Genomic DNA, 25,468 nt, shown 5'->3' on the forward strand with positions numbered 1-25,468 from the left:
AAGTTTTTTTTTAGACAAAAACTTTATATACTTAAAAATCACAGCACTTGGACTAGGTCAGTGAGTAGGTGGGTGCGCGCAAACACACACACACACACACGCTATGATTTAGGAGGTCATTTGCTTTGAAGTCTGGCATGTCCGGACAGGGGGCATGGGAACTCGGCCCCACCGCCCTTCCTGTCCGAGGGTCATCTTCATCACCCGCCGCCACGGTGCAACGAGAGCCAAACCTTTACAAAGTCCCGAGCCACCGCGCTGCCATGCTGACGGAGAGATGCCAGGTGTCCTGTTGGTCTCTCAGGTCAGGAGGTCAGAGGGGAGGAAAGGAAGTGGGAGAGAAAGAGAAAGTCCTGCAGAGAGGACCAGACCCAGGAGCAGGAGATCAGGAATGTGATTATCTGTGGAGAGTGAATGGAGCCTGCAGAACGGGCTACGAGACCAACTGGCATTCCATCAGGCTAAAATCAGGCTAAAGGAAGACCCTTGTTTACTTGTGTGGTATCAAGTTATGCTATAACGTTCTGGTTGGCACGCTAGAGATCTGCCCACTTACCGCCCATATATGGAGATATGCGGTTATAGAACCAGCCCTGGTGGAGAAGCATGTTAGCAATTTCGGAACTGTGCAATTACTTTGTGTTTTGAGGCGAACTGAATGATGGAATGAATCTCCCATGAGTGCTTGAGGTACTGTAGAGGAACATGATTTTTTGACACGATAAAAAAATATATATGTAGGGATGCATAAGTATATCAGAATTATATCTGTATCGACCAACAATTGCTGTTTAGAATCATTGGATATTTCAAGCTAATACTTGCTAATGTTTTAATTGTATTTTAAAAAAGACCAAGCGACACTGGCTTTGTTAATACAATTGGCCGACACTGACAGTCCTATTTTAAAGTCTATAGGTTTAAGCAAATTGTTATTTATTTGTATAGTTTAATAGATCTATTGTTCTGTTTAACCTGTTCTGTTTAACCTGTTCTGTCTATCATTTCAATGTTTCAATTTTAAATTACTGGGCAAGTTTAAAAATAGACAAATGTTTCTGAAGGTTTATGTTTCTGCTCAATGTATGAACCAGTGATTTTATACTAAATTAATATTTATTGTATTGCAGTAGCATTTTATTTTAAAAAAAGAGTTGTCAATGTGCTGTCATATCACCCAGAAGAATATCGTTATCACAAATATTGTGCCCTGAAATATCGTCCTCTGCCCATCGCACAGTCTCTCCCAAAGTCCTCTGCCTGTCTCACAGTCCTCTGCCCGTCTCTCAGTCCTCTGCCTGTCTCACAGTCCTCTGCCCGTCTCACAGTCCCAACTACCTGTCTTACAGTCCTCTACCCGTCTCACTGTCCTCTGCCCGTCTCTCAGTCCTCTGCCTGTTTCACAGTCCTCTGCCCGTCTCACAGTCCCAACTACCTGTCTTACAGTTCTCTACCCGTCTCACTGTCCTCTGCCCGTCTCTCAGTCCCAAATACCTGTCTTACAGTCCTCTACCCGTCTCACTGTCCTCTGCCCGTCTCTCAGTCCTCTGCCTGTTTCACAGTCCTCTGCCCGTCTCACAGTCCCAACTACCTGTCTTACAGTCCTCTACCCGTCTCACATTCCTCTGCCCATCTTACAGTCCTCTGCCTGTCTCACAGTCCTCTGCCCATCTCACAGTCCCAACTACCTGTCTTACAGTCCTCTACCCGTCTCACATTCCTCTGCCCATCTTACAGTCCTCTGCCAGTCTCACAGTCCTCTGCCCGTCTCACAGTCCCAACTACCTGTCTTACAGTCCTCTACCCGCCTCACAGTCCTATGCCTGTCTCACAGTCTGTCTCACATTCCTATGCCTCTCTCACATTCCTCTGCCCATCTCACAGTCCTCTACCTGTCTCACAGTCTGTCTCACAGTCCTCTGCCCCTCTCACCGTCTATCTCACAGTCCTCTGCCTGTCTTACCGTCTGTCTCACAGTCCTCTGTCCATCTCACAGTCCTCTGCCTGTCTCACAGTCTGTCTCACAGTCCTCTGCCCATCTCACCGTCTATCTCACAGTCCTCTGCCGGTCTCACATTCTGTCTCACAGTCCTCTGCTTGTCTCACAGTCTGTCTCACAGTCCTCTGCCTGTCTTACAGTCTGTCTCACAGTCCTCTGTCCATCTCACAGTCCTCTGCCTGTCTCACTGTCTGTCTCACAGTCCTCTTCCCATCTCACCGTCTATCTCACAGTCCTCTGCCTTTCTCACAGTCTTTCTCACAGTCCTCTGCCTTTCTCACAGTCTTTCTCACAGTCCTCTGCCTGTCTCACAGTCTTTCTCACAGTCCTCTGTCCATCTCACAGTCTTTCTCACAGTCCTCTGCCTTTCTCACAGTCTTTCTCACAGTCCTCTGCCTTTATCACAGTCTTTCTCACAGTCCTCTGCCTGTCTCACAGTCTGTCTCACAGTCCTCTTCCTGTCTCGCAGTCTGTCTCACAGTCTGTCTCACAGTCCTCTGCCTGTCTCACAGTATTTTGAGGGAAGTGTCACTCTCTCTGAGATTCCTCACAGTAATAAGGTGAAGTGTTTAGCTTTCTGCAGAGAAATTGAATATGATGGTCCAGTTTTTCTTGGCAAGTCTCTGTCCTTTCACCCCTCCCCCTGTTAGTTTCCGTTTTTCTCTCTCATACTGGAAGGAAAGCGAATATGTTTTTATTTAAGCCTCTCGGTGTAAATTGCAGAGTTAGCCAGAGTTAGCCAGACGGTCCTGGTTGTTAAGCTGCTCTGGGAGTGTGAATAACAGTTTTGCCTCCTCGGTTCTGCCTTCCTGCCCGGTTTTCCTCCACACTGTGTCTCCTGTGGTCCTGTGTATACAGTGTTCTCAGTGCTAATGCTGAACTTTCAGGAGGAAAAAATAACAAAATTGTTTTTTATTTAATAAAATTTTTAATTTCACTGTTTTGTTGTGTATGATGGCAGGGCACATTGCCCAGTGCTTGTAAGTCTGGGGGTTTAAGGTAATGGGTAAAGGGTAATGCAGCAGAAATTATTGTTGACTAATCAGCTAAACAAAAAAATAAACATCAGATTAGTATAATCTGAACAACAGTAAGAAAAGAGAGGGAGCAGTAGAGGGATTTTTTTTTGGTAAACGAAACAAAAAGTAATATCTGTGTATCTTTCTCCGTATACAATACATGCACATCATTTTCAGTGATTGACTATTGTTTCAGTCCCAGTGATTGACTAACACGTCCTCTCCATCTGCAGAAGCTCCACGCTGGACCATGCCTGATAAAATGGAGAAGAAGCTGCACGCCGTTCCAGCGGCCAACACTGTGAAGTTTAGATGTGCAGCAGCGGGAGATCCCACACCTTCTATGCACTGGCTGAAGAACGGCAAACCCTTCCGGCAGGAGGACCGCATGGGGGGCTACAAGGTAGGAGAACAGCGCTGAGTTAACAAGCTTTACTTGTTTCTGTTTTTATTTTTATTTTTTTTATTTTTCAACCTTGTCAGTCCTAAAGTGAGGAAATGTTTCCATGCAGTGAACACACACACACACACACACACACACATACAAACCAGTGAATACACTAAACGCACACACTGATATTGAGAAACAAATGCCCAAAATGATGGGCAGCGCTTGGGGAGCAGTACAGATGCTCAAAAGCCCAAAAGATTCTCACTGCTTAATGTAGATGATGAATCTAAGTCTCTGAGTCTTTCACTTGTGGTCTTTTACCACAACACCACTTTTTACAGTTTGCTAGTCTGTTTTGAGCATATTTAGAGAAAAAAGAAATGGAGTAAAAACGGTTTTAGCGTTATTTTAAAGTCTGTCTGGAGCACATAAAATAGGATTAGTGCTGCACAGTAAAATTGCCAGTATTAAATCAACCATTCATTGCACATCTTGATTTAGAATGTGTCAGCATGTCAAACCAAGCAGCATGTCCCTTGCCATTCTCTTTAAGAGCCAGGTGCGCTTTGACTTTGGCGGATTGCTATTTTAAGGGTGCATCACTTCTACACTTCTCAGCAGAGGAAACTGACCTGCTTGTTCATGCTGTGTAGGTGCGCTAGTAGGTAATTTATGGGAAAAGCAATATTTTTAAGTTTCTATTCTGTTTATTGTTGATGTTAATGTTGGGTCTGTGCACTGCTGCGTGTCCCTGTGTGTGTAACACGCAGGGGTGTATGCATGTTTAGTGCACATGGAGCACTGGATAGCCAAAATAGCAATGAACGCCTAATGGCAGAAATTAGCTTGAACACACCTCACTTCCTGACCAGCACGCTCATCATTGTTGGGGTGTAAGATACCAACGAGCATTGCGATGTCCCTTTGCACAGGCTCTTTATATAACACTGCCAAATTTCCTGTGTAAAAACTGTTTATTCTAGCAAAACTGCTAAAACAGGGTGTTCCTAGGACTGTGCTACCAGCATTAACAAACAATAAGCTAAAAGCTGTGTTCTGGTGAAAGACCCTGAGTTGACCCTTTGGTTAAAGTTTAATAGATGACTGGACTTGGGCTTTGTTGGCCAAAGTACCTCGCCCACTGCCCGTTTTTGTTTGGACGATATATTGTCCTGGAAATAATTGCTATATTTAATATTATTTTCATTTTATTGTCATTTTATGTCAACAATATTATGATAATATAGTGGCATAATAATGCAGTTATGTTCTTAAAATACGGGAATATTTAGGATTTGAAGTATAAAAAATCAGTTGTCCTGCATAAATTAAATAGACAGGCCTTACGGTAACTGGCATTTATTAGGTAAGTGAGAAAAGCTTTACATGGGGTCTGAACCCATTTCTGTACCAGTTTGCTGTGTTCCCAAACTGTTGCACATGTAGGAGGCCATATTAATGATTTAGATTTTAATTGTGTTGTATGATTGGCCCCACTTAAATACATTTAAGACATTTTTGTTACAAAAATATAAAAAAAAGTTGTATTTGTAACAGAACACTTTGCCAGTTTTGTATTCTCACAGTATTCTCACTGTGTATTTTTATATATTCTTTTCGTTGTCAGAACATTTTGCGTACAAATCAAAACCCTTTTTGGTCATAAAGTGGTTCTGTTTTGGATTAGACATTTTTTAATGATGTGAAAAAAGTGTAAAGAATGAATTCTTTGTTCTGTCAGTAGTTTGTGTAAGTCAGTGTAAGTCAGTGATTACGCCGCTGACAGTGAGATGAGATAGATAGAGAGAGAGAAAGAGAGAGAGAGGGATGCAGGCAGGTTGGATTTAGAGCGTGGCCTACAGTCACGAGAGTAGCATTCCTGGGGTGGGGGCGAGAGCGGCACGCTCGTGCTCTGAGCTGTCTGTTGGCACGTCTGTATTGCTTTTCCCATGATGCTCCGGCTGGAAAGCTCACCTCACAGGCAGGCGCTGAGCGAGAGCCTGCCCCTCTGTCTGTTTCTGCCCCCCTCGCTCCTCTAGTTTCCCCCAGAGTCCTCTGCTGTAATGTCTGCTGTTACGTCTGTCTGTCCCTACTGGCTATGAAACTACTGTTGCTGTGCTTTCAGAGACAGTGGAGGCTTTATGGGATTGGACACTGTTAGTCTGGAGTCAATTTAGAGAAATGTAGAGCAATGCCACACACCTAATATGTAAAGATTTAATATTAGAAAGCATAAATACTGAGCAGATTTGGAGCCACTAACTACTTACCGTATTCGTACTATAAGAAGCACTTAAAATCCTTACATTTTCACAGAAATCGTCAGTGTGCCTTATAATCTGGAGCGACTTGTGTATAAATTCTACCTGTCAGGTTGTAAGGAGCAGTAAAGCCACTCTGCTGAAATACAGCGTTATACAATTTTCAGTGCTAACCCTGGCTAGCACTGCTGGAGCAGCATTAGCATTACCTGCTAACCTCGTTAAATGTTAGTTCTTTTGCCGCTCAGAGACGAGTGTATCAGACTGTAGCTTGCACGTTTACCGTGCTAAAACAAGCTACTTGGAACAAACCGCTAGCTGATATCGCCTTGGCTTACCGGAACACTCAGTGGTTTCTCAGTGTAGCGCTGTCAGGCAGCATTTACTAGCTCTAACCATGTATGAAAATAAACTTACTGTAAAAAATTACTGTAAATAAACGGAAGCGCTTTACTCACCCAAATAAATCAGGAATGCATTGGACTATATTCTATATTGTACTTACACTGTAAACCCACAGTAGACCCCATGTTTAAGAGAGTTTGTTGTACATAAAATTGAAGAAATTTGAGATCATTAAATCGTTTGCTACAATAGTTTAGTCTATTGGCTTTTGGCACCATCTGTTTGCATAATGGGTATGTTCTCTAGTTTCTGACCCTAGGTAAACATGGTAATCAAATGTTGTGATTCACTGCCTGGCCTCTATGTTATAGGCTGTAAGAGCAAACATCATTTTTCTGAGCTGCTAACTCTGTGTTAGCTGTGTGCTCTGTACTGTTCACTCTGAAGCATTTTAGTTTCTCCATTTCATTTTCTGCAGGGTTATTTTGAGGCTTGCTTACTGTGTGTGTAAAAATGAGTAAAATCAGTGAATCCAGGCTTACAGTAAACATACAGGCACTCAGTGAAGACAAACAACACACAGTAAAGAAAAAACAAAGATAACGCAGTAGAGGGATGCCATAATTGTGAGAAAATAATAAACAGATTCAGAGCTGCTACACACTTAGTACTGATATCAAAGCAAGGTTAGGCAGAGTAAGGATTTTTGAGTACTGATTTTTGTTCTTGTGCAGGTTCGACTCCAGCACTGGACTCTGATCATGGAGAGCGTGGTTCCCTCTGATAAAGGAAACTACACCTGTGTGGTGGAGAACAAACACGGCTCCATCAGCCACACCTACACCCTGGACGTAGTTGGTGAGTAAATGAGTGTGTGTGTGCGTGTGTGTGTGTGTTTCTGTTCCTCTTTCCCACAGGTTTATTACACAGGTGTGCAGTGCTGGAGTGGGGGTTTGGGTCAGGCAGGTGCAGTCAGGTAGGCTGGCCACAGGTCTGTTGAGGCAATGCTGTTACATGGTGCCAGCTTTTCAACAGGGGAATTTAGCAGATTTACTCTGTGCTAAAAGGGACAGTTGTGTGGGTGTGTGTGTGTGTGTGTGTGTGTGTGTGTGTGTGTGTGTGTGTGTGCAGTAGCAGTCAAAATTTGAACACACCTTCTCATTCAATTTTCTTTCTTAATTTCTTTATTTTATTTATTTTACACATTGTAGATTAATATTAAATACATGGAATTACCTAGTAAACAGTACAAAAGGGTTAGTCCTCCACAATCTCCTGATTTGAGGTGATTTGGGATGAGCTGGAGCTTCACATCGTAAAGATAAAGCAGCAAATATTGTTCAGCACCTCCAGATACTCCTTCCTTCAAGATGCTGAGAAAACTATTCCAGGTGACTCTCCCTCATGAAGACGCTGAGATTTAAGAATCTATTATTTCATATAATGCTGTGTCATCCATATTGTTCAGCTTTTTTGTTGCTTGATGGGGGGGGGTGGGGGGATTGAGCGCACCCTACTGTCTTGTTTGAGGTGTACACTTCAAAGACGTTGCCAAATAGTGAGTAATAGAGTGGGTAAGTGTTCCTAGGTGTTAAGATAATAAAAATTTGGAACACTTTCCATCACTTATAAATCACTAGTGTTATATTGTGATTAGAAGTGGGACAAAATACCAATATCACAATATGGTATATATATATATATATGTGTGATTCCCACACATAATGGTGATATATATCAGTGGTGGTATATTAATGGGCAAATACGGGGATAAAATGTTTTGGTCATTTTGCACAGCTCTAGTTCTTGGACAGTTGATATTATATTAAAAGCAAGCTATGTAGTGTAAATCCAGAATCAGCAACCCGGTGACCCGGTGATTCAGTCAGCAGATTCAGTCTGAACAAGCATTAAACGACTTGACATTGACTGTGGTCCTCGAGAATGCCGTGTATTCCAGAGGTTTGTCCAGTGTGCGTACAGAATGCTTTTATAGAGCAGTATCCATAGCAGTGCCATGAACTGGCAGTCTGAGGTTGAGACACATAAATGCTCCCTATTCAGGCCCCCTGCTCTGGGATAAGTAAAAGCAGCCTTTCAAATTGCATCTCTGCTGTTTTACTGCACAACAGTAAAGCCTGTTTTTGAGCGACCCTACTACGTCCACCCAGCAGAAAGAGAGAGAGAGAGAGAGAGAGAGAGAGAGAGAAAGGAAAAGAGAGAGAGAGAGAGGCAGCAGTGGGCTGAGGAAGGCTGAGGAACACAGTGTATATTTCTTTTACATGTTTTTGACTCTGCTCTCTATGTGACCGACCAGGGCAGACTGTGAAAAAACAAAGAGAGCCAGAGGGACAGAAAACAGCTCATCATACATTCTCATAAATTCCTGTAATTTCTCTACTTAAATTAACTTCTTTAAAAAGCCTTGTTTTAATGCAGATTAGACCCTCGGCAAAGCCTGGTGGGGGTTTTTAACCGCTGGTAATAATTGGATGTAAAAATGGTGTCAGAAGGGGTTCATTTAGTGTCGTGTTTAAACCCCGCCCACTAAAAAAAGGAACTTTTCCTTTACTCAGATTTTTATAAAAATGATAGTTTGTATTATACAGATTTAAACAATAGCAATACAATCACCTTGCTTACAGTATATATATATATATATATATATATATATATATATATATATGTGTGTTTATCATATCGCCAAGTTCTTGCCAAAACACAGCCCTACTGTATTAGGAATAATGGAGAGTAGGAGTAGAAAGAAAGCGAGTGTGAGTGTGTTTAGTGGAATTCGAGTCCCACTGACCCTCTATAGACGGTGATGTAAGAGCAGGCAGTGCTGGCCTGAACTGGCCCACACATCAAAGCCGCTCTAGGTCCAAAGTGCTGGATCTCTACAGAGTCCACTAATTATTCATGTTTATAGTGGCTTTCTGCCAAACATGACCCCACAGAATATTACACTGGATGATCTCTAATAAGCACTTCCACCTTCAGCATACACATTCTGTACCCTACATATATTCTTCACAGTGTTAATGCTTTAATAACGCAGAAGAATAATCTAAAGACTTTAACATGTTCATTTTACATCATTCTTTTGTACATGAGTGAATCATTTGACAAAGATAGCAGATTTATTAAGCAATATAACAAAGTAGCATCACAACTGTCGAGTTCAGAAAGCAGATTACTTTTTATTTATACAGAAATCTATGTTCTCTCTCTCACACACACTCTTACATTTAAATAACCATTATTAAAATCTTAGTCTTAAGTGGAAGAGAACATGCAATTCTGTTGTGATTAATCCAATTAAGATTAACACCACCAATAGTGTTTTAGATTGAATTCCTACCAATATAAATAGTTTGATGTATATTTAGTTTTGAGAATTTAGTTTCATTTGTGTATTTTTGTCATCATTTTTACAGAACAGTATTAAAATAATAAATAATTATGAACAGTTTTAAAATAATCCAGTTAAAGTGCTTAACAGTTAAAGAGTTAATTGTGAGGTAATTCAAAAATTATGTACGTAATCCTTTTGGATTGAGAAACCTAAATTCAAATGTATTTTTTCACCTGACCATAAAATTCAAAGTATAATTATTGTGCAAAGCCATTGCTACAACATAGAAACAGTAGCATTGTGAATAACCTCAAATAATTTGAGTACTCTGCCCCTCCACTCTTCCTCTCCCTCAGCAGTGACACCGACCTGTTCTAGCTGTGCTGAAGCTTGCCGTGCCAAGTCAGCGGGTTACCCAGAGTTCAGTGGTTTCGCTTGGGGACACTGGACTGGCCTGTAAAAACCTGGCTAATGACATAATTGATAGATTGCGATCCATGGGTGATCCGGGTGAACGGCTGTCGGACAAAGCGACCCGGCGTCGGCGGCTCTTTCTGTTCAGTTTGAAGGATTTCTGGCTGAAGCACTCACGCTTTTAGGGCGATAGACTCTTTTTGGAAGTATTTCAGAGTGTGAGGGGATGCTGAAGAAGCCTTGCATGATATGTTCGATTATGCTGTCAGTCTCAGCTATTGTATGGAAGTGTATAAGAGTGTTGAATTATAAACAGTTTATCAGCACACATACCTATTTAGGAAAACAGCTCTTGTAATTTCAACTATTCCACTTCGCAGCAACATTACTAATGAACAGTATTTACAACATTCTGTGTCACGCAGCCTGACTCTCCTTCCACACCTCTGGACTCCACTCCCCAGAATCCTTTGGGTTATGACGTCACCGTCAGTCGCTCGCCGTCGCCCAATCACGTTACGCTCCGGCGCTCAGACTCACCTGTGTTCTGAGGAAGATCCGGGTTATGCTCTCTGTTTTTCTGTATTTAAGGTCGCACTGTGTAATGTATCTTCGCGAGGTATTGTCGACTTATGTTGCGTACTAAGCGGTTTCTTCCTGTTCTTTGTTATTGCCTTCTCGTTACGACCCTGTTTTCGGATTACCGGTTAATGTCTTTTGTTTTGCCCTTATTGGATTTGATGTTTGGTTGGACTGTTTCTCGGTTACGAACTCGGACTGTTTATACGACTACGTCTTCTGTCTTTGGTGAGATCTTTGTTTACCTGGCTATACTGTTAGCTGCATTTGCTTGCCTGTCTGTAAATAAACCTGTGAGTACATTCTACTCGGCGTGCGTCACTCCTCACTACCTGCCGTTACATTCTGAAGCATTACAATTAAGTAATGCTAAATAGTGCTTAACTTTACTTAAACTAACATTGTAACCATTCAAAATTAAACATTATAAAAAAATGCCGCATTGTAAATTAATACTAAGGATTTTTTTAGTAACCAAAAAAAGTGTTAAACAAACCAGAATATGTTTTATATTTTATATTCTTCAAAGCAGCACCTCTTGTTTAGATGACACTTTTACACATCTTGGCTGGATTTTCTCAGTCAGCTTTATGAGGTAGAGTCACCTGGAATTCAGTCTTTCAGTTAACAGCTGCGCTGAACTTAAAAAGAGTTAATTACTTGAATTTCTTGTCTCTTAATGTGTTTGAGAGCATCAGCTGTAAAGCTGTGAAGCGGTTAATTTGGTATACAGTGAATAGCTCTATTTGAGTAATGTTCTAATCCATATTATGGCAAGAACTACTTAACTAAGACAAAAAAAAATACTTTTAAGAAATGTAGGTCAGTCAATCTGAAACATTTCAAGAACTTTAAAATTATCCTCAAAAGTGCGTTAAAGAAACCATCAAATAAGGAATGATGAAACTGGCTGTCATCAGGACCAACACAGGAGAAAAAGAGCAAGAGTTTCCTCTGTTGCAAAGGATAAGTTCATCAGCGTTACCAACCTCAGAAACTGCAAGTTAAAAGAACCCCAGACAAGAGCATCTAAATGCTTTACAGAGTATTTTGGTTTGTTTAACACTTTCTATATTTTTTAACAGTTTCTATATGATTCATTATGTGTTCCTGTATAGTCTGGAAGACTTCAGTATTCATTTACAGTGTAGGAAAAAGTAAAACATTGAATGAGAAGGTGTAAACAAACTTTTGACCTGTACTGCAATTGGATATTTGCTTAATATTTTGTGTGTTTGTCTGTCATGCAAATACTTTTTGTACAGTGATTTCTTAGTAGACCGTAGTTCTCCCAGTCGCCACCAACAGGCCTCAGTAGACTTTCTCAGCCCAGCCTGTCTGCCTGTGTCTGTGTGTCTAAAAGCGTTGGAGTATGCGTAGAGTGTGTGTGTGTGTGTGCCTTTTGGTGAACTCCCAGCCCTGCATTTCCTTCAATTTGTTTTTTTTGCTTTTTATTTTGTATTTGTTTCTATCAGTTGCTCTTAATGTTCTTTACCTCTCAGTCTCAGCTCTTTAAAGTGAAGTCCCTCCCCCTAACGTTCATGTTTTTTGAGGCTTGAGAGTTCCATTTTCAGTGCTGTCGAGGGTGGAGTATCAAATTCCATACTTGCGCACAGACTCAAACCAAACAAAAGAGTTTCTCTAGTTATTTTCTTCCCTCCTCACAGTGAAGGATGTAATTAGTGTATGCGAGACTCGAGAGTCGGTCAAGACACGGTTGAGTGTTTGTAGGGCAGAGAAAGAAGAAGATTTGTGAGAAAGAAAGCAAGAAAAAGAAAGAGGAAAAATCAAGACTGGAAGAATAAATAATAAGAAGAGACAGTAAATTCAGTAGCTTCCATTTTACTGCATTTCTCAAGTCGCTATTAAGTGCATAGGTAAGGCAAGTTTATTTGTATAGCATCTTTTATACACAGTAGCACATTCAAAGTGCTTTACCTAAACAGATTAAAACTCGGTAAAAGCAAAAAAGCATTTAAAACTTATTTTAAATAAATGAAGCATTAAAAAGCTAGAAAATTAAACATACAGCATATTTAAAACAATGTTTGAAAGTACACACAAATGTTCTTAACACTATTTGACTATATATATATATATATATATATATATATATATATATATATATATATACAGATCAGGATCAGACTGCTCGTCAGTAGAAAGCTAAAAAAAAAAGAAAAAAAGCCGAGAACACAAAACACCAGCAGACCAGAAGAACAAAAATTTGTACTGGGCCCCCCACTTTCTTTTTTTCCCCCTTTTTCGCCCATTCTCTGTTTTCCCTCATCTTTCTTTTCACTCCCCATCTGTTAAGCACCCTTTAGTCTTTCCCTTCTCTGACCCCATCCCCCTCTTTTCTCTTTCCTCTTCTTTTTTGCACCCTTTTATTGTACCTTTTCTTTAGTCACCATTGCTTTTCCACAATGCTCAATCCTATTAGCCCCTCAGCACACACACACACACTCACACACACACACACACACACACACACACATACACCATTAGTAACCTGCCACCATCTTCTGTTCAGATTCTTTAGTTTGGAACTTCTGGAAAACTGAACTAGACTAGACTATTCACATTTAACATTTTCTACACTAGACAAATGCAACATTTAAAATACAGTTTTTTTTCTGTTGCAAATAAATCTAACAGCTGATAGAAGTGCATTAACTCTTTCAGTCCCTGCATTATGTTTTTTTATTTTATTGTGTATAGTTGTGTATTTAGAACAGATTAAGCTGAGAATGAGAGCTACTGTCTGTCAGAATAGACATTATTCAGACAGCAGCATTACTGGACTGGGACTGTAAGATTGAGCTTCAGCTGAGAATATTCCCGTGACTTCCAGATAACCACAGACCCGTAACAGACCCAGAGCAGGCGAATAGTACTCCAGCGCGGTCGTTCTCTTCCCTTTCCTCCTCGGCCGCAGGTTTTTGTTTTGCCCTTATCGGCAGAGATAAGGTCCCAGCCTCTTTTGTTTTGTGTGAAGAATCTTAACAGTGGCGCGATAGCAGCACAGGAGTGGTGCCAGGAGGAGCTGAGAGTGGTGGAACATTCACACGTACTCAGACTCACTTCCTGCAGGTGTGCCACACAACAACAGCTACAGCAGCAGCAGCTACACTGTAGATTCTGCTGTTTAAATCACTGTTTAGCAGTGATACCTGGACTAAATGTAATTGAAATGCTCACAGTGGTATGAAATGGAAATTGGTATGATATGAAAAGAGTGTAGTAGAGTCAGAGCATGACATTACAGTATTAAAAACTAGAAACAACAGGCTGACAGGGACTAAAAAATAGTACAGTTATAATACAAAGATCAAAATCATCTTATATATAGGATTCTCTGGTACACTGGTATTTAACTGCAGTAAATGCAGTTGAGTGTTAATGTTGTTTAGACTCAGGATAGACTCAGCTCTGTTTTAGGGGTCTGTCTACAGCCATTTTCAAGTAATTGAATAGTTTTTTTCTTAATTATCTGCTAAAAATATGCTGCAGATACAGGGGTTGGACAATGAAACTGAAACACCTGTCATTTCAGTGTGGGAGGTTTCATTGCTAAATTGGAGCAGCCTGGTGGCCAATCTTCATTAATTGCACATCGCACCAGTAAGAGCAGAGTGTGAAGGTTCAATTAGCAGGGTAAGAGCACAGTTTTGCTCAAAATATTGCAATGCACACAACATTATGTGTGACACACCAGAGTTCAAAAGAGGACAAATTGTTGGTGCACGTCTTGCTGGTGCATCTTTGACCAAGACAGCAAGTCTTTGTGGTGTATCAAGAGCCACGGTATCCAGGGTAAGGTCAGCATACCACCAAGAAGGACCAACCACATCCAACAGGATTAACTGTGGACGCTGTAAGAGGAAGCTGTGAGAAAGGGATGTTCGTGTGCTAACCCGGATTGTATCCAAAAAACATAAAACCACGGCTGCCAAAATCCCGGCAGAATTCAATGTGCACCTAAAATAAATGATTGTGGTCTAAAACCAGGTGTTTCGGTTTCATTATCCACCCCCTGTATCTGTCTGACCCTTATACAGCACTAAGAACATTTTGGGGATTTGCAGGGATATGATTTTGGTAATTTGCTTCTAAACCTCGTTCCAATAGTAATGGATTTTAATGCATTTTCTTTGTACGTGTTTTCAGAACGCTCTCCTCATCGGCCCATCCTCCAGGCTGGTCTGCCGGCCAACGCCACCGCGCACGTGGGGGAGGACGCCAAGTTTGTCTGTAAAGTCTACAGTGATGCCCAGCCTCACATCCAGTGGCTGCATCACATCACCAGGAACGGAAGCCGCTACGGTCCCGATGGACTCCCTTATGTCCGTGTGCTAAAGGTGCGTCCAGTTCAGTTTTTTTTGCTTAAACTGCGCTGTAATTGGTTGTTCATCCCTGGTTTTGTGATTTTGTGACTTGTTAAAAAGTCCAAAAGCATTCCAAAGAATCATGTTTTAAAAAAGCTATTATTTAAAAACGAATGGAGTCAAAAGTTATGACGTAATAAGTTTCATTTTTTGAAAAGGTTCCAGGAAGGTTAGCCTGTAACATTATAAAAACAGTGTTCCAGGAATGGTAAATTTGCTGCAACAATGTTCTAAGAACATCCAGAAAACTGGACAGATTACACGTTTTAAGAACGATATGTGTTACACTGAGAAAACGTTCTGCTAACCATTTTTTTTTAGCTGGGCTCGTCCTTCACATAAACGGTAATGATATAAAACAAAAAAAGACGATGTTAACAGGTGCCGTTTTTGTTTTTGTATCTGTTTTTGTTTTCTGCCGCCGCTGTGCTGGGCCGCCGTGGCGCCCTCTAGCGCTCGGGCATAAACAGCACAGACGTGGAGGTGCTCACACTCCACAATGTTTCACTGGACGACGCTGGTGAATACATGTGCCAAGTCTCCAATTACCTTGGGCAGGTCAATCAGTCAGGTTGGCTTACTGTGCTACCAGGTAAAAAGAACAGCGCACTTTAAAACCCTCGACGGCTCCTTTTTCTGGTGTTTTGGGTTGTTTTTGGGTCTTGTTTTTCTCGTCCCGTCTCGTCGTGGTGCGTGATGGTGATCCTGGGCCTTTTTCTGGACCGGTGTGTGTCTATTTTTTGGTTCTTTTTTTTATTGTTCTTATAAACATCTTGTCAGGGTGTTCTTAAGTTTTTCTAAGAAGCCATGGAAACAAGGTTCAATTCATCTTTGTCTTTCCTTTTCCCTGTTTTTTACCTAAATGTCAATCAATCATCCTACTTAACTGACCGACTACTTGACTGTTGGAGCTGTTGACTTGTTCTCCATGGCTTCTCTATGTTGGGTGTTGGGTGTTCCCCTGTTTGCATGTTCTGCAAAGACCTGCTGGGCTCACCTTAGAGGATGTCAAGGCACCCGGTGTATTTTTGGGTATTCGTGGGGACTGGCCTATAAGGTCCCCTTTATATTGTGGTGTGTGCTTTTGATTTCATGCTCTCTTATTTAGAAAGGGCTCATCTACCAACTGTGCGATGTGTAGATGAGGTTTACAGCAAGAATCATCTCCCAGATCAGCTTTCTTCTTGGTATTTTGGGTCTCATTGGTTTCTTTGCTTCTCTTCACTGTCTGCTCATTTCCAACTTTCTCACCTTTTTCTTCACCTCCCTCTTCCTCATTCCCCTCCTCTCTATGGTCTCTTTGGTCCTTCCTGTCCTTTTCCCTCTCCCTCTCTCAGACGGCAGGTGTAAACACCACGGACAAAGAGATCGAGGTCCTCCACCTGCCCAACGTCACTTTCGAGGACGCGGGTGAATATACATGCTTGGCGGGTAACTCTATTGGGATCTCCTATCACTCTGCTTGGTTGACGGTTCTTCCAGGTATAAACTCCTCTCCACGTTCCTCCTCATATCGCTGCTGTGTTTGGTCATATCTACTAATGCCAGAGAGAAAGAGTGGGAGACATATTTTAGAGTGGAATTAGATTAGAATAGTTTACAGTGAACCTGATCTGAGATCATCTATTTGGTCTTCTGCATCGATCTGTCTGCGGAAACTAACATTCCAACAATCAGCTTAGTTTTAGGGGTGGGAATCACAGGACATCTCACGATACAATATTTTCAATCAATACTGGGATTCTGTGATACTCAATATATCACAAGAACTGAATAAAATACTCCTAAATAAGCAAATGCCAGGAATTATGGATTTACTGGCATCAGTTTCATATAATTTAAAAAACAATGTTCTTCAGTTAGATTAGGGGGGGCAAGTCTTCTATTTTTCAGTAAAAATATGGACATTTGACGCCACGTATCACTATGATTCAATAGGACCAAAACGATACAATATTTCGATACATTTACAGAAGCAGTTTTATAGTTCAGTACGTGTTTTTTTTTAAGCTCTTGAAAATGTGACTCCCACTTTCTCCTCCTTCATCTCCTCATTTTAACTCTCAGAGTGCATGCTTCATTACTGTGTTCACATGTCTGTCAGTGGCTCTGATGATTGCTGTCACTTTCTGAAGAAAGTCAAAGCACGGGTTTTTAAACTTTGTACTTTCTCAATCATCAGAGCCTGATCAGAACTCGTTGTTGTGTGTCGTGTGTTGTGTGCATCATGTGTTTGTGTGTGTTTGGTGTGTGTGATAGGTGCACATATGCAAAATTATATATAAAAAAAAAGAGTGATATTAAGACATATTTATTTGCTGATATACAGGTTTATAACTTAGGGAGAGATTAGATCACAGGTATAACTTTAAAAATAAATACAAATTTAATCTTAAATCAATGGATTTTATAGTAGTGCAGCCAGTGTCGCTTTGTGCTTTTCCAGCATACAATAAATACATCAGCAAGTGTCGTTCTAAAATATTGCCCAAATCAGCTGATACTGATGATTAAAGGATAAATAAATCATCATGAATCCCTAATATCTGTTCATTATGTTGACATCAGATACATACAGTACAGTATACTGAGCTTAATAACTATGGACTCAAGTAAACTTGATGATTCACATATTTATATATCAAACAACAGGATTAACCCAATCTAACCAGCACAGTGTCAGCTCCATCTGCTGTCAAAAAATTAATCATTGGTTAATCCAGCACAGAAAAACAGCTAACATCACCAGTTAGCCATTAGCCAGCTCCATTGTTGCCAATCCGTTTATGTATACTTCCAAATAAAAGTCCACAGGCCAGCTTGTATTTATTCTAAAAAAAAAGAATATTCAAGTTTGTTTTTTATTGTTCTGTTTTATTTTATTTGATCATAATATCTTTATTAATTAAACTTTTGATCAAAATATGATCTAATATCTAAAATCTTTTAATATTTGCTGGTAATATCTCATTTTAAGCATTTTAAGCTATGAATGTAAAAAAAAAAATATTAGAGTGTAGTTACTCTTTAAGACTCTATAATTTAAGTAGCCTAGAATCTCCTGAAAATAACTTTTGGCACGTGTGAGCATCTATTATTATAGTTTAGTAATATTTAGGTGAAAAAAGTTGCACATATAATAAACTGGTTTAGTGCTGTAACAGATATACAGTATGTACAGCATCTGTATATCTGTCGTCAGTTCACTGCATACAGTACAGGCCAAAAGTTTGGACACACCTTCTTTTTTTCAATGCGTTTTCTTTATTTTCATGACTATTTACATTGTAGATTCTCACTGAAGGCATCACATGGTGAGTTTTATGTACTTAACAAAAAAAGGTTAAATTACTAAAAAAAAACACTTTATATTCTAGTTTCCTCAAAACAGCCCCCCTTTGCTCTGATTACTGCTTTGCACACTCTTGGCATCATTCTCTCAATGAGCTTCAAGAGGTGGCCACCTGAAATGGTTTTCCAACAGTCTTGAAGGAAGGAGTTCCCAGAGGTGTTTATAGCACTTGTTGCCCCTTTGTCTTCTTCACTCTGTGCTCCAGCTCACCCCAAACCATCTGGATTGGGTTCAGGTCCGGTGACTGTGGAGGACAGCTCATTTTTTGTTAAGTACATAAAACTCCACATGTGTTCATTCATAGTTTTGATGCTTTCAGTGAGAGTCTACAATGTAAATAGTCATGATCAAATAAAGAAAACACATTGAATGAGAAAACTTGTCCAAACTTTTTGGCCTGTACTGTATATAAGAATTACGATTGTGATATCGTATTGACCGAAATTAAGAAATATATCATGATATAAATGTTGGACATATTGTCCAGCACTAGGTTAGTGTATCATTTTCAATAAAGAGGTTCAGTTGATTGATATAACCAGCGTATCTCTACTAGTGTTGAAGGATCAAGAGGAAGGAACTCCTTATATGGTGTGAAAGAGTGAGTGATGTGTGTTTATATGTCTGTGTATTTCTGTATTATGGTCTGTGTCGTGGTTTGTTTGTTTGCAGTCTGTTCATCATCTGTCTTTTGTTTGTCCCTGTGATCTCAGTCTGCTGGAGTATTTTTCCACCAATTCTTATCATTCATCAAAAAAAAATATCATCTCAAAGCCATGCAGATGGTCAACATTAGGTTTTCTTAATAAATCCAGCAAGACTCGTTCAGTATTGACTTATTAACTGTCCTGTCTCTCCATCCTGTCTCTTACCCTGACTCCTCTACTCACACTTAAGCTGAAATAGGCACCATAGAACCCAACTATCCCCCGGACTACGTGGAGATCGCTATCTACTGCGTGGGCGTCTTCCTCATCGCCTGCATGGTGGGGACCGTGGTGGCCTGCAGAGTGAAAACCTCCACAAAGAAGCCCGACTTTGGGGGGCAGCCTGCAGTGCATAAGCTCACTAAACAGATCCCTCTGCGCCGCCAGGTAACAGAAAGTAGATAAAGAGTTCCAGAACCCTTAATACATACCAATACACACACAACAATGCACACACACTGACACACACACACACACACACACACAAACACATGCACGAAGCGAGAAACAAGAAGCAAACAAGAGACTAATCATTATTTTATAATGTCATATTTTGTTAACACTCTACAATAAGGATCACAAAATAGCATCACTCCCCAAATTAATAAACATTCTTAAATGGCTAATTAAGCTAATGCCTAATGACTAGTCATTATTATTAATAATTACTACATTTTAATGCTAAAGAATCCTGTTAAATTATAATTTAAAGAAACATGAAGGATTAAGTTTTCTGCTGTAACAGAGCTTCAGCCAGTATTTTCTTATTTGAACTGTATGGTACATCACAGTAATCTGTGTGCCATTTAGCCTCAGAATCTGCCTACTGCCCAATTATTCTCCCAGTTCCAGTTCCACACCTTGGGTTGCCATGTATAGAGCACAACAGCAAACAAACAGTACACTGCCACCATGGAAATGGGTGACTATTTGGCTATTTTCCCGCTGAACATGTAATCACTAAGCTTCCGTACGGTTGCTTAGTAATTTATCACCACTACTAGTGAAGCAGACTGGCAACCCGCATGAGCTTCACACCTGGAGAAGAGTGTTTGGGGCAGACAAATCTCTTAATTCAATTTATTACTGATTTTCCCTTTAAATTCTATTTTAAAAAATTGCAATGGTAAATAATGCTGTTATATAAGTCCTGTTATAAATGTGTTACTATATTCTATATTCATAGTTTACACTTTGTATGCGCATGAATATGATGCATGACATTAGGCATGCTTATTCAGTAGCTTTAGCTTTTTTGAGAATAGAATTATAAATAGAATATTAATATTATATTTAGAATCTGAATTATGTTATTTAGTTATTTAAATTATTTGGAATTGCGAGACAATTCCAGCGGGGTAACACACATTATAGAATCCAGTGTAGAAGTTAATTATTAGTATTAAAGAGATATTCGTGTCTGCTGTAGATTTCAGTCTGTTAGTCTGTTAGTATGTGTATGTTGAATAATGCATAATCATTTTAAATTCTGAGAAATGGGAGCAAGTGAAATATCATTAAGCTCCCCTGATGAAGACGTACAGTTTGGAGTGTGAAGGTAAGGTCTGCTCTGGAAAACGCTTCCAGATGTTGGCTGCAGCAGAACTGAGGAAAGCCTGAGGTCTTGCCCTACAGTAAAATTGTTGTATGATTTGTATTATTATTTTTTTCTCAGGATTGATTAAGCAATCTCCTTTTAGCTTCATATTTAATAAGTATTTAGCATAGACTGTATATAGCTGGACAGAGCATCGTCTCTTAAAAGTGAAGCCACCACAGGTCGGGCGCCCCCTGCTGTTCGGCTGCAGAAAGCTGTGTAAGTCCACCCATCCCCATAGGTTTCAATGGCAAAACAGACAACTTTTAATCACGTTTTTTTCTAATATACTGTAATTCTACCTCCATTATTTAAATGCAACAGCTAGTGTAACCTCTGCTTATATTGTCAATTTTTTATATCCCCACAGAACTCGGTTTTTAAAACTTTATTTGGCTCTATTCAAAAAAGGTGTGGTTATTGTAAAAGGGCTGCTTATGGGCGGGACCAATAACAGACCGTCAGCTGCGCTCCGCCCCGCTCTGCAGTCTGTGACCGCGAGGCAGCCCTCAGGGGCGGGGTTATTTAAATGAGTAGGCGGTCTCTCCACAGCCTTTCTCCCTCCTCTGGTCTCTACTGCGCAGACTCTGGTCTCTGAATCGCCATAATGGCGGAAGATTTTGGCTTCATTTTCATTGAATGAATGGGAACGGCGACACGGCGTCCATCTTTATATACAGTCTATGGTATTTAGTATTTAATATTTAGTTTCTCCACTGATAGAGACTATTTTTTTTTTTTTTCCATACAATATTTAAACAACAAGGGGATGGAGAGCAGCAGACAGGCATTAAGAGTGAATGCAAAAGAGGAAAAAAAGGAGCATAAATGACCATTTCGGGTACAATCATTTTCACAGATAGAAATAAATAGGAGGAAGTGTTCAATTTTAACGCATACTTTGCAGAAAAGGGCTTAGCATGATGAAGTCGAGCAGCGGTACATTCAAGTTTTGCTATATTAAGTACATTAACCACCTAAAATGCAAAATGAATCCATGTGAAGACCAGGTGTAATCCAGTTTTGTAGAATTGTCTTTTTAGCAGCAGTAAATCCAGAGAACAATAGCTTGCACTGTGTCATCTTCAACTCCAAGTTGGAGTTATCATTCAGGAGACACAAGCATGGATTCAAATTGAATTCTATTTCAAGGTTTTTTAGACAACACTGTGTTCACATGATAGAGACTATTTAAAGGTCTTTGTGCATGCATAGGGAGAGCATAGACTGCTCTTTATAAAAAATTAAAATTACTCTGATAGAAGTGTGTGAGGTTTAAGGTTTAGGGTTGCAACTAGTTATTATTTTGCTAGTCAATTAACCAACAATGATTTCCACCACCTTTATCTATTGAAAAAAAAAAACTCATAATTTTACAAATGAATATCTGTTTGCTAAAAAAAACACGCACACACACACACAGATAATTTAATGGGGTTCTGTTTGTTATACCATGTGCCATAAGCTCAGGTGATCAGCCATCTCCTTTTCTCCATGCAGGTGTCGTCTGACTCCAGCTCCTCAATGAACTCTAGTACACCACTGGTTCGAATCACAACCCGCCGAAGCTCTGACCACGATCAGATCATTCCGGAATACGACCTCCCAGAGGATCCACGCTGGGAATTCTCCAGAGACAAGTACGTAATTTTACACCCATACTACACACACCATGAAGCTCAGCGTTCACAACACAACACTAGTCTCAAAACCCTGGAGGACAATTGTTTTCATGTTTTTAATATTAATCTACAAATTAGAAAATGAAGAAAATAAATTAAATTAAGAAAAAAACATAAAATGAAAAGGTGTGTCCAAACCTTTGACTGGTACTTTATGTAAAAGTATTTAGTGCATGCATGAAAACCGCAAACATTAAAAAAAATAAAATGATAAAGCTTCATAATTAATAGCAAAGCATATACATATATTTTTTATATTTTTGTCCCATAGATTAGTGAAACCCCTTTCTATGGAAATTTGGCTTATGTTGTTATTATTATTTTTTTTATTTGTTCCTTATTAATTATTAAGTAATTTGGTAAAACTTTACAGTAAGTGTAATTCAATTTACAGTACTTGCAGCAATAATTAACATTGTTACAAATATTTAAGTAATGTATTAAATAATTAATTATTACTTATTATTTGACACTAGTTTTTAGACATTGTTAGACATGATAGACATTATAAAATTTTTATAATGTAACAGCACCACTCCAAAGTTTGTCCACATCTCTTCTCATTTAATGTTTTCTTTTTTTTTTTTTACATTGTAACTTTATTATAGCTATACAGCCACACATGGAATTATTTATAAGTGTTAAACCAGAATATGTTTTATACTGTAGATTCTTCTAAGTATCACATTTATCTTTGAGGACAGATCTGCACACTCTTGGTATTTTAATCTCAGTGTCTTCATGAGGGAGAGTCACCTGGAATAGTTTTCTCAGCGTCTTAAAGGAGTTTCTGGAGGTGCTGAACAACAGTTGCGCTCCAGCTCATCCCAATTAAATCACCTCAAATCACCATCTCAGATCATCAGGTTTAGATCAGGGGATTAATGTGAAGGACTAACACTTTTTTACTGTTTACTATGTAAGTGCATATGTGTCCTTAAATTGTTTCCATGTATTTAATATTAATATACAATGTAGTAAATAAATAAAATTAAGAAATAAAGAATAATGGAGACATTGAGACATTCTGTTGCAAGTACTGTAAAATAATGAACTCTTACTCTAAAGTGTTCCAAATAATTTAGTAGCTATTGAATAAATTACATTTTTTTTTTATATTTCTCTCTATGACTCTATGGCAGGCCTGTTTAGACGTAGTTGTTATTCTCTGCCTGTTGCCCCCCGTGCGCTGCTGTCTGTGTCTCTGGCTCGTCTGCCGGCCGGCGGGCGCACGCCTCCGGGAGGCTGAAAGCTGTGGAATGTTAACGTTTGCGTTTGGCGTGGAGGAAAAACATAACATTGATTATCTGTGGTGGGCTCGGCCAGACAGAGGCGGCCTTTGAGAGGCGGGGGCCGGCGGGCGCTCGCAGCACAGAAGGGGGATTGTGTTACCACGGTGACGGGCTAGCCCCGGTCCCCAGCGCGGGTGTGAATGTTTACACAGCAGGGGGGCGGAGTGGGCGGAGCCTGCGCCTGTCAGTCAAAGCCTGACCTAAGGGGTACCGGGAGGGCAGGGGGTCATAAAGTCGCGGTGACCGTGAGAGGATAAGATGAAGTGGGTGGGCTTTAGTGTGGGTCAGGTGGTCCCGTACTGTCTTTCACGTCCCGAAAATCCTGCTTCTGTCTAGGGCTGCAACAACTAATTAATTAAATTGAGTAAAATCGATTATTAAATTAGTTGGCAGCTAATTTAATAATCGATTAATTGGGAATATGTTAATATATGCATATGTACAGTTGCGACCAAAGCCAACCAAAGCCAATCAAGTTAGCATTAGCATTAGCATGGACTTAAATGTGGCAGCTATACCTACTGTTCTACAAGTAGTTTTACTCAATCTGTAGTTTAAGTCAATCTAACATTATGTAAATTTAGATTTACATTAAACACTAATATTTTAGTAATGGTTCGTTTTGTGTTTCTAATACAATTACAATATTAGAACGAAGACAGTTTGGTTTGTTACATAAAATGCTGTTAAATAAATTATTGTTTTTGCCCCTTTTATCTGATTAATAAACAATTAATAAAAGGAAAATTATTCTCAAATTAATCAATTAGAAAAATAATCGTTAGTTGCAGCTCTAATCATGTCCATGTGACTTTATTTTATCCAGAAAGTGCAATGTAGCCCTCAGAAGGCTGCTCCAACAGATCCTCTAAATCCCCACTGGCATATTATAGCACCCCCCTGAGAGGGGTAACTCTATACCCCCCGCTCACACTCGCTGTGTCCCGGAGGCGAATGTCAAATGTAAGCTTGGCCACAGGTGACAAAGGGCATCAGTTTAACGCCTGAGAATTAGGCAAACAGTACAGTGTGAGATACCAGTGCTCTTACACACACACACACACACACACACACTCTAACAAACACACACTAAAACTGTGTTATCTTGCTAATTATCACTATGGACCTGGCACCACCCGAGCTTCTGTCACCAGATTAGCACTCTGAGAGACTCTAAATGAATGCTGATTGATTGACTCCTCTCTTAAAGCTGTATTTCATTCCCTTATTTACTTTTATTAACCCAAACCTCACCACTTTTCTTTCCTCCTGTTTTCTGCGTCCTCCTGCAGGCTGACTCTGGGCAAGCCGCTGGGTGAAGGCTGTTTCGGGCAAGTGGTAATGGCAGAGGCGCTGGGCATCGATAAAGACAAACCCAAAGAGGCCGTGACTGTAGCTGTTAAGATGCTGAAAGGTAAGTGCAGATGAAGAGGCATGTTACTCTGGCATTTGACAAGTACAACTTAATGTGTTTTATTTATATTGTATTGTCTCTTATCATACACTATATTATTAAAAGTATCCGCTCCCCTCTATTGAGTCTGGTGATGTGAGGTTTAGATGGAACTGCTCGGCCATGAAAACTGTCTATTCCATGAAGTTCTACACTCTACTGTTCTTGAGCTAATCTGTTTTTCTATTTTACACTGACAAAGTGAGTTGTTGTTGTTCCCAGTCGCTTCCACTGTGTTATAATATCACTGACAGTTGGCTGTGGAATATTTAGTAGTGAGGAAATTTCACGACTAGACTTGTTGCACAGGTGCTGCATCCAATCACAGTACCACGCTGAGCTCCTGAGAGCGACCCAGTAAAATTAATGATATGTATTTACAATTTGGGCTTGATAACTAAATTGTTCTGTAAACATTACTTGAAAATCTTAAGGCAACCATTTTCCTCAAGTAATTTATCAACAAGGCTTACAGTTTAGTGTAAGGTAGTGTGTATAGGGTAATTTAAATATATATTGTATTTATTATTTAACTTTATAAGGTAAATACAACGCTGGAAAAAAAGAGACCACTTAATAATCATGACTTAATGATGTTTTTTTGTGATTTTATCAAATTGAAAATCTCTGGAAT

The 25,468-nt window shown here is 39.8% G+C and overlaps 1 protein-coding gene across 7 annotated transcripts in view; it reads left to right on the top strand.

Annotated features, from left to right (window-relative positions):
- Positions 1–25,468, top strand: part of fgfr2 (fibroblast growth factor receptor 2) — a 66,402-nt gene that overhangs the window by 20,348 nt on the left and 20,586 nt on the right. For 4 of the 7 annotated variants that reach the window (XM_049481027.1, XM_049481030.1, XM_049481031.1 and 1 more), the window contains 7 exons: positions 3,252–3,421; positions 6,750–6,873; positions 14,534–14,724; positions 16,089–16,233; positions 19,001–19,203; positions 21,908–22,047; positions 24,674–24,795. In XM_049481027.1, coding sequence (XP_049336984.1) covers positions 3,252–3,421; positions 6,750–6,873; positions 14,534–14,724; positions 16,089–16,233; positions 19,001–19,203; positions 21,908–22,047; positions 24,674–24,795 — 1,095 coding nt within the window. Of the gene's footprint in view, positions 1–3,251; positions 3,422–6,749; positions 6,874–14,533; positions 14,725–15,204; positions 15,344–16,088; positions 16,234–19,000; positions 19,204–21,907; positions 22,048–24,673; positions 24,796–25,468 lie in introns of all 7 variants that reach the window. The other 3 variants (XM_049481028.1, XM_049481029.1, XM_007228761.4) reach the window with 3 other exon arrangements.

The sequence above is a fragment of the Astyanax mexicanus genome, chromosome 7, assembly GCF_023375975.1.
Source record: "Astyanax mexicanus isolate ESR-SI-001 chromosome 7, AstMex3_surface, whole genome shotgun sequence".
Lineage (NCBI taxonomy): Eukaryota > Metazoa > Chordata > Actinopteri > Characiformes > Acestrorhamphidae > Astyanax > Astyanax mexicanus.